Genomic DNA, 9,082 nt, shown 5'->3' with positions numbered 1-9,082 from the left:
ATTCCCGGGAGCACTAGAGGGCACTGTGGGATTTGGGCCACCCCGGCCTCACCGCCGCGGGGGTCCCGAGCCCCCAGCCCGGCACGGGGGAGGATCGGGAGGCGGTGGAAGCGCCGGGAGCCGGCCCCGGAGCGGCCCCGTCCCCCCGCGGGCACCAGCGGCTCCGGCCGGGTCCCCCCGCACGGGACGGGGCCGCATCCCGCAGCTTCTTCCCCCTGGCCCGGGGGGGTCCCGCCGGCCCTAGAGAACCCTCGAACAGCCAGCCACAGCCCAGCCTTTCCCCTGCCCTCGCTGCCCGTTCCATCAAACCCGCGCCGTGCGAGTGGCTTCAGTGCAGAACGCTCTGCCACGCAAACGAGCGCAATTGATGCCTTTGAAACAATTTATGATTTCCGGCCTACTTCAACATGTATTAGCATATACCTGGTTTCTTTAATATACACTTTGTTTTTCCAAAACCACAAACATAGTTGCTGGAATTTCATGTGGAAGTGCTTAAGGGGTTGAAAGTTAACACCTTTGTGAGCCGAGCAGTCTCACAGTTGCTGCTAAACAAAAGCCTCTTTGTAGAAGCTTTCTCGAAATGTTTTCTTAACATGTTCCAAGTAGTTTTAGGCAGGCAACTAAAGTAAACAAGATGTTACCATGATAAAAACACTTGTGAAAACATTACAGAGTGCACTTAGTAGTTTCTTTCACATAAACTCCCCTTCGTTTCATCAAAGTTAAATGCACATGAAGCAGATTACCAGCACCACTGCAAGACAGGACTGCCAGATCTCTCCAAAGGTCTGCGTCCTTTCTTTTAAAGAATATATTTGATTTTAAAAGGGTACAGCCAGGATTAAGCACGTCTAACCCACAATCAAATTACAGGAAAAAAATAAGGGGGGGAGAGGAATAATAAAACCCTATTCAGTTTTAATTTTTTGCTCTGGATACCTGGCTACCCTGCTTGAATAAACCACCCTCCCTCCAGCCGGGATTTCCTGAACAACTTGCTGTATAAGGGGTGTATATTTCTATCTTCAGCGGTCTTTAAACACATGCAAATGAAATCAAGGATACAGTCAATTTTGCAGGAAAGTCGCTCTGTGCTGTGAACTGCTCCTTTGGCTGCCGCCTGCGAGACGATCCCTGGTTAACAGCCCAGACACGTGTGCACCCTCCAGCCCTCACCTTGCTCCCTGCAGCTTGGCAGAGGCCACAGGGTCACCGCCCTGAGACTGGACTTGTTTTTGTTTTTAGGCTCAGGGAGTATCCTGGAGCATGCAGGGTGCTGCTGTTTCATTAGGCAGAGCAGCAGCCCCTGCTGCTATCAGTTAGCGCTAACTGATACCGCATCACATGATAACCCATGGCTGAAGGGTTTTCAAAAAAGAAACACAACACAACGATGCTAGAACTGCAACTTATTTCAAAAAGAAATAGGGAAATAAATGTGTACAATAGCCCGTGTATCTGCTGGTTCTGATAAGCATCCTCCTGTTGGCTGTGAGTGAAAGACAACTAGGATCGTTATTTGTACAGTATTTATCTTTGAAATCAAGGGCCCTGTGGTGTACCTCACCTTGGGAACAAACACTACAGAACGATCACAGAAGAGTGTCAAATCTCTGGTTTTGATTTACCAACACTTATGATATTTCTTCCTCAGGAGGAAAAGAAATGAACCATGTTTTAGACCTGCGAGTCCTTTTTTCTCCCTTAACTGAAGAATCATTTTATTGTCATACGGGGCTTTCATTCCACATACAACTTCTCTTTGCCTTTTCACAAGGTAAGTGAAATTAAGCAATACTTGATACACAGGCTGTATTTCACTTGGTAAACAAGAGCTTTTCTCTTGAGGGGACCGTCAAAAGAGTGTCACACATTATACAAGTATCAGAAAGAAACTTCAACCATCTACCTGTTATTTTTTCATGGAGTAATGAATTCTGATAAATGGCAACATAATTTAAAGACAAATGCTTCACAGGAGACATGGAAGGCTCCGGTATTTTATGAAGCAGTGTCAGTACATTGTTCAGGGACATCCATTTCTGCATTTGTTCTAGGTTAAATATCACTCTAAATAGTAAGACTTCAGACACTGCAGCATTTGGATAATTAGAAAATTTACACGAGCTGATGAGTTTAGGAAACTCACAGGAAATATGTGAACAGATGAAAGGTTTCAGTGGAGGCAAAAACTAGAATGATGGTTTGAAAAAACTAGAATTGATGGAGCAGCTTGAAGTCCAGCCTGGGCTAGTGACAGTTTTCAGGTTATTCCAAACTACTGATTGCTGCATGTATCTCCTCCGGGCGAACCGTGTCTATGTACTGAAACATCTCCAAAATACTGTATGAAAGCCCTGCCTCTACCCATGCTTGTGATTAAGGCCTGTGTTTTCTATGCATGGCCACCTCAAGCAGACCACTCAGGATTCCTATGGAATCTTCCTGAAAGCAGCTGCTCTCACCTGGAATATGAGACTAGCACAGGAAGCAAAGGTGGCACAATTTGATCATATGTGAACACACACATTTTCTGCTATCTAAGGCTACCACAGCATCTTTCCCTTGCACTTACTGCCGTAAAGATGAGAATTGTTTTAAAGGTCTAAATGCTATAGAATGGCATATGAATATGAATGAGCTGGCAAGTATGGCGAGATTAGCATTTATTTCACTTAAGTGAACAACAGGATGAATTACAAGGAATGAGGGCACCCTTCATGGAAATTTATGACTAGCACCCACTTATTTTGTAATCCTCTTGTAATGAGAACCTTCTCATTACTGTACCATTCCTCACTTGTAACGTATGTTTATAGTAGGACCAGTGCTGCTCCTACGAACTCAGGAGGGTTTTGCTACTGGAACCACAAGTGTTCCATTCTGTTCTGAGAGCAAAACCCTATTCTGTATCATCTAACATCACTCAACAAACATCCTCTGCTTGCTTTTTCCCCTCCCTCCCTCCCTCCCATAAAAATCCAGGGAACTGCCCCAGAAACAGCAGGTACAGCTGAACCTTTTGGGACGAAGTCTACTCATTCATCCCAAAGAACCTTATGGATTTATGCAGACTAACTTCATGAGATGACTACTCTACACGGGAGAAAAAATGTGTCCCTTTGTGCATTTAAATCACAAACATTGCTTAGGTGGCTGGTCTTTAGTGATCTTAACTACTGACCAGCCACAGAACTGGAGCAAAGATCAGGGACAAACCTTCAGTAACCTGGATGCACCCCCAGCACGTGTGTACCTGGTGTCCTACTCAGACAAAGAACTCTTTTGTGATGGGAACAGGGGTGAGGTTGATGGTTTAGCTGTGGAGCAGCCATGTGTAAACTATTAGGGCTCTGAGGTCCTTCCCTGCATCGGGATGCACGCACTACCACACACTAGTCCATAATGCACTGTTTATGCAACGTGTAAAATTGTGTTCTTTGGCAGCAAGGAAAAGGTCTGCAGCAAACTGCAGGGGCCCAATTAATATAATTATAGTTTATTTTTAGTAGTGTAGACTTTGTTCATTAGTTACTTATTTGACATAAATTAAATTTCACGTGATGTTCTGCAATTCTCTGTTCAATTATGGAGTTAATTTAAGACTAGATTTCCAAATTAAAGTGAAATCAAGGTTAAAACAAGGTTTTATTATTTACATGATCGATACTGCAACTTAAAAAATTATTTAAATAAAATTTAAAAAAAAAAGCTGCGAACTGCAAACACTGTTTTATACCAACACACTGAACAAGACCATAATTTCCCCATGGGGCTAATTTACTATCCCCGGTTAAAATGTTCTTGAGCCTGATCCAAAAGCCACTGAAGTGAAAGGGAGCTCTCTGTTGACTTCAGTGGGCTTTGCATCAGGCACAGGGTGAGTGACAACACACAAAATTTCAGGGCATGCTTCCTGTACAATGCGAGTGCCAAAAAAACCATCCTTACTTTAGGAACGACTGGAAGTCTTCACATACTGCTTCACAGCCCGGCCATTTGCATACGCCGTGTCCGTACAGCGGGTGGCTGTGTGAGTGCTCCTCGTGGGATAAACTGGAGGGGGGAAAGAGGAGAGAGAAAAAGTGCTGTGAACTGAAGGTACCAAAACAATCCATCTTCGCAAAGACTCCTAAAGAGCAGCAAACACCAGATTCAGAAGCATCCCACACCTCACGGTACCCACCCGACTCTTGCCCAGGGTTTTTCAAAACAGAATTAAATGCCATTTGCAGTTTGAAACATGTGTCATTCTTACTTAGCTATCCTCCTACATTTCATTCATTAATTAAGAGGTTTGTAAAGAATTTAAATTAACATGGATGGGGGAGAAATCATTTGACAGACCTGCTTAATATCTTGCTTGATATTTTGCTAAAAAATTTATTAACATTGCATATTTACAATTCAACTTCATCGAGAAGTCATCCCCATACAGCAGTGTCCCATTACACCATAATACAGCTGGACCTGAGGCTTTTCTCATGGTTAGAGAAAAGGAAGAGCATCAAATTTGCAGCCTTGGCTTTCCCACCATGTTATTTATTCACTGGGCTTGTTTCTTTTCTGGTTGTTGTTTGTTATTTCTTTTTTTTTCTTGTTCTTACAGGCTGTTTCATTGCATAAATAAGGCCCCCTTACATCCCAAGAAAGAAGATTTGAGATGTATTTTCAAATGCAAAATTCACCATAAAGAAGAGGGGGCACGCAATCAAAGGATTCCTCAGTACGAGGGGTTATTGGGGCCTATTAACCTTGCCTAAGATTGGGCAGGAACGTCAGAGCCTCCTAACTACTGAACCCAGGGTTAAAGCAAAAAAATTCATGGGCACTAAGGGGTTAATCCTTCAGCGGGATTCCAATCAATACGTAATGATTTGGCTGCACTGATCCAAGTCATGAGACGCTTTGATCCAGGCCATGTGGTGCTCAGGGAAATGTATCTGTTGCACTCACTGATGAACCATATTCTAAAATATCTTCTTTATTCAACTTCTGCATGGAAACTTCGTAAGGAAAGGAATTATTTTTTGCAACAATCTCCACAACCTTAGATGACTTTAAAAGCAAAATGTCAAAATAATATTGAAATGTCTCTTTTATGCTCACACATGTACGTATTTTTCACGGCAAATATTTTTGCTACAGTATGTCTGTGCTGTATTATGGACTTCAAACATATACAAAGGATATGAACACATACCAGCAACTAGGTGTGGCTTTTATGACTTACTTCATCCTGGATTACAGGTAATGTTATGGATAAATACTACTTTTTGCCATTTTACTTTTTACACACACGTGGAAATGCTGTTTTTTCTTCTTCTGTAATACTATCTATATGTGCACTCCAACAGAATTGTGCTCCTGTATTATTTCAGATGCATGGGGTAGCCAGATCACTGTAAATGCACTCCTGAGGTGTGTCATCCAAAATACAAACTAGTTGGATGAGAAACTTCTGCCCAGATTCTGCCACTTTTGACTTTAAGCCCACTGAGAATCTGAAGATTACTAAAGGTGTTTTCTAAAATTATTTTACATTTAAAAAGCAGTAATTTAAAAAGTACTGACTAGGAAAGGTATTATGATTTTTACATTAACCTAATTAATTATTTCATTAATATCTTATTTTTGGCTGTTTATAGATAGTCCTTCAAGCATAAATGTATGTATATGCAAGGTAATTTCCTGAAAAAATAACAGTAGGTGAAGAGCCCTACACAGGTCTTCTCTATATATGAATACTAGACTTGTTTAACTGAATCAGTCTTCTAAAAAATGTTCAAGTGAGGGGAGTCTCTGTAAAGTTTTTAAAAGAACTAAGGAACAGATGCATTCTTTTCAAGGAAATTAAAAAAATGCTACACCACACATTTCCTCAGCTGAGGAAGAATGGCTGAAGAACACCATCCACCCAAGCCAAACACACATATGGTCAAACAACCTCTATACACAGCAGAAAATTCAGAAAATAATGGGGTTTATCATCTGTTTCTGTACCTGGATACAGCAAAGGGTGAGAAAGGAGGCTTTCATGTTAACACTCCATTAAAGTCCATAAAGATGACATACGAGAGTTATGATTTCAGCGTGTTTGGAAGAACAAAAAACAAAACAAAAAAAAAAAAAAAAAAAAAGAAAAAAAAAAAAAAAAAAAGCAGTGTATGAATCTGCCCAGTGCATGTTACCCACACACTGGGACTTGTGATGGCCAACTAAGAAGTCAGTTCCCCGTGGGGTTTAAGCACTGTAAATCTCATTATAATATCAACAGGAGTCACATGGCTTAAACCCCCAGCAGGGATTTTCAAAGTTTCTCTGTGAGAGCCTAAAGGCCATGGCCAAGTCAACGGAAAAGAGCCCTACTGAGATTTTTATTTATTTTTTAAATCCGAGCGCAAATCTCCTTTCCTTCCAGGGAACTTGCACAAGACAAGACAAACTGTGTAGGACATGACACCCTGGTATTGTGTCCAAATGACAAGAATGGAATGTCTTGGAATGACCAAGACAATATCAAACTCTGAATGATGCTCAGGATGTCAAAGGCTCATGCTGTCAATAACCATGAAGGCTGGTGCTGACTGTAAATGGGAATTTAAAAGGTCACTTTGCTAACACGATGCTGCGCGTAACACGCTTAACACCTACGCAGAGCTTCCCCTGCCGTTCAACCAAGCAGAGGAACTACTTCAACTTACCAAAAATAAGACATTTCAAAGAGAAAAAACCCCTCAGTCCTGAAAGACAAATGCCAGCCCTCTCTACAGGCACTGTGCTGTTCCGAAGGCAGCGACTCCCATCCTGCTCGGGGGGGTTTCAGCAGTGCCTTTTCGGTGACCTTTATGTGTCAGTATCAGATTACTGCTATTTCATCCACCCCACTTTTGAAGATATTATAGATTGCCACTTGTTCCCTGATAGAGCCTGAAGAAGCACCTCAAAACAAAACAAAGAGTGGGTTTATACAGAGGCGGATGTAATGCACAAAGGATACAGCCAGTGGAAATGAATGGAGAACTCTGTTGAACTGATCTAAGTACTCACTCTGCTTGAGCAAATAGAGGTGGAAAAAGAAGACTTTAATCCTGTACATAAATAAACAGCTTTGTGAGCACAACGCAAACCTATAATCTGAAATTGTTCACTGGTATTTCACCTGCAAGCAAGCACATCTTCTGTAATCTGGATGTATCCTCGGTCTTGCTGCCGGAGACAGACTTTTAGAAGATCTGAGCATTGGCAAGCAGAAGCACGTTTTAGGTCTGTTTGATTTCTAATGACACATTAGAGTAGGTGTTTGTTTCTGTCACCCTCTCCTTCCCAGGAATGCATATTCATGGTTGGGTACTGGTGATGCAATACCAGTTAGTGGAAATGATTTTATAACAAGACATAATTTTCTAAGTAGTGAAGGAATAAATGATTTAAACTCGAGACAATGTGAGTTTTTTTCTCTTTGTGAGGTACTTGCATAAAAAATAGTTAATATAATAGAATTACTTCCAAATAATGCAAGAGTGATGCACTATTGCATTGAACTACAGCAAAGAACACTCTGGCAAGTGAAATGTCTTGCTTAAAGTCACTTATTCATGACATAGAGAGTAACAAAATGTGTGAGGCTGAAAACTGTGTAAGTGTCCACTCACTTTCTGCTGCCTCCAGCTCTGTTTCCAGTACAGAGAGGAGGGGAGAAGTGACAGGAACTTCCACAGCTTCTCTCGGCTTGCTGGATAAAGGAGAGGAAATTTTACCTATTCCTTCTTCCCCCTACATTGCCTCATAACCCCAAGGATCTCCAGAATGTCTGGTAGCAATTTCACCTCCCATTCCTACAGGGGTGGCTGTTGAAGCTGCTACTTGCGCAGCCCACTCCTGCCAGCCCCTCACCTTTTGGAATACACCTTTGGAATGCATTTTGTGCTATAGCATCCTGGAAGAACCACACTCAGGCACACAAGAGAAAAATAGACAGAGACACCAGAGACACAGCCAAGTGCTGAAGGAGAGTAAAAATGACAACCTGGAGTTGGGAACATGCTGGGTATCGGGGAAAGCAGTGACCAAAGCCCCAGCATGAAAACTCCCCATGCTCTTTAAATGGTTTAATTCAACCCACATTTATTAACCACATGGAACTCGGTACTGTGCTTGTACACACTGGCTAAAAAGTCAAGGGTAGATATAAAATCCAGCTAAGCAGAAGCCTGAGTGTCTGTGCTTCTGCCACACAGTGGACCGTATTTTAAATATTCATGATACTGACATACTTCATCATTCTACTCTCTCTCTTCCACATCTGCTCGGGCCAACGATCTTTGCCAAAACACTGGGGGAAGTCAGTGATGTAGAGAAGCATCCTTGATTTTCTATTACAGTTATGAAGCATCTGCTCACGTTCTATGAGAGCTCAGAACATGCCTGAACCACCTGCACGCTGAAAAAATCAATACCACGTCTCCTGCTTTCCTCCTGCAAGAAGCTGGAGGACAGCACCCTCAGAAAGCACAGAATTGCCTCTTTAATTTTACTTTATTCCTCAGGGTCAATGGGAAATGACCTCATCTTTGCCAGCTGCCATGAAACTGATATCTCTGTACAGCCCAGGCAGGAGTATGGGGCTCTGTCTCACACCACATTCCCCCTCTCTCTGATATAAGTGGCACAGTCATTGAGGCAAAATGCCACAATTTTGGTCCTGTACAGGAGAAGGAGACACACAACTGGGAAGCAACATGGCTCTCCCAGAGTTGTGACTGCCTGGTGAGCTTTAAAGCTCATCAGAAGGCACCAAAAGAATAAGGCTGCTGAAAAAGTCACAATTTTCTGAGTCAGAAACACTTGCGGTATCTGATTTTAAAATGAAACGGAAGCAGTAATGATTAAATCCTTGTACTAACTGTACTGAAGTGCAAGTTCCTGCCTTCATGACAGAATCAACTAAACAAAGATGTGTTTTGCAGTGAAGTTCCACTTCACTGGTGCAAACTCCTTCAAATTTTCAGTAAAGTGGGCAGCACCTCTTTCCTCTCTAAACTGTGAAATAAAGAAAAACCCAACCAATAATTAAAAA

The 9,082-nt window shown here is 42.2% G+C and overlaps 1 protein-coding gene across 1 annotated transcript in view; it reads right to left on the bottom strand.

Moving 5' to 3' along the window:
- The window catches only part of FOXP1 (forkhead box P1), a 374,948-nt gene that overhangs the window by 38,571 nt on the left and 327,295 nt on the right, over positions 1 to 9,082 (bottom strand). The window contains exon 11 of the mRNA XM_062501015.1: positions 3,955 to 4,059. Coding sequence (XP_062356999.1) covers positions 3,955 to 4,059 — 105 coding nt within the window. The remainder of the gene's footprint in view (positions 1 to 3,954; positions 4,060 to 9,082) is intronic.

The sequence above is a fragment of the Cinclus cinclus genome, chromosome 12 (genome assembly GCF_963662255.1).
Source record: "Cinclus cinclus chromosome 12, bCinCin1.1, whole genome shotgun sequence".
Classification (NCBI taxonomy): Eukaryota; Metazoa; Chordata; class Aves; order Passeriformes; family Cinclidae; genus Cinclus; species Cinclus cinclus.
The sequence above is the reverse complement of the archived record's forward strand: the minus strand, read 5'-3'. Positions and strand labels throughout refer to the sequence as shown.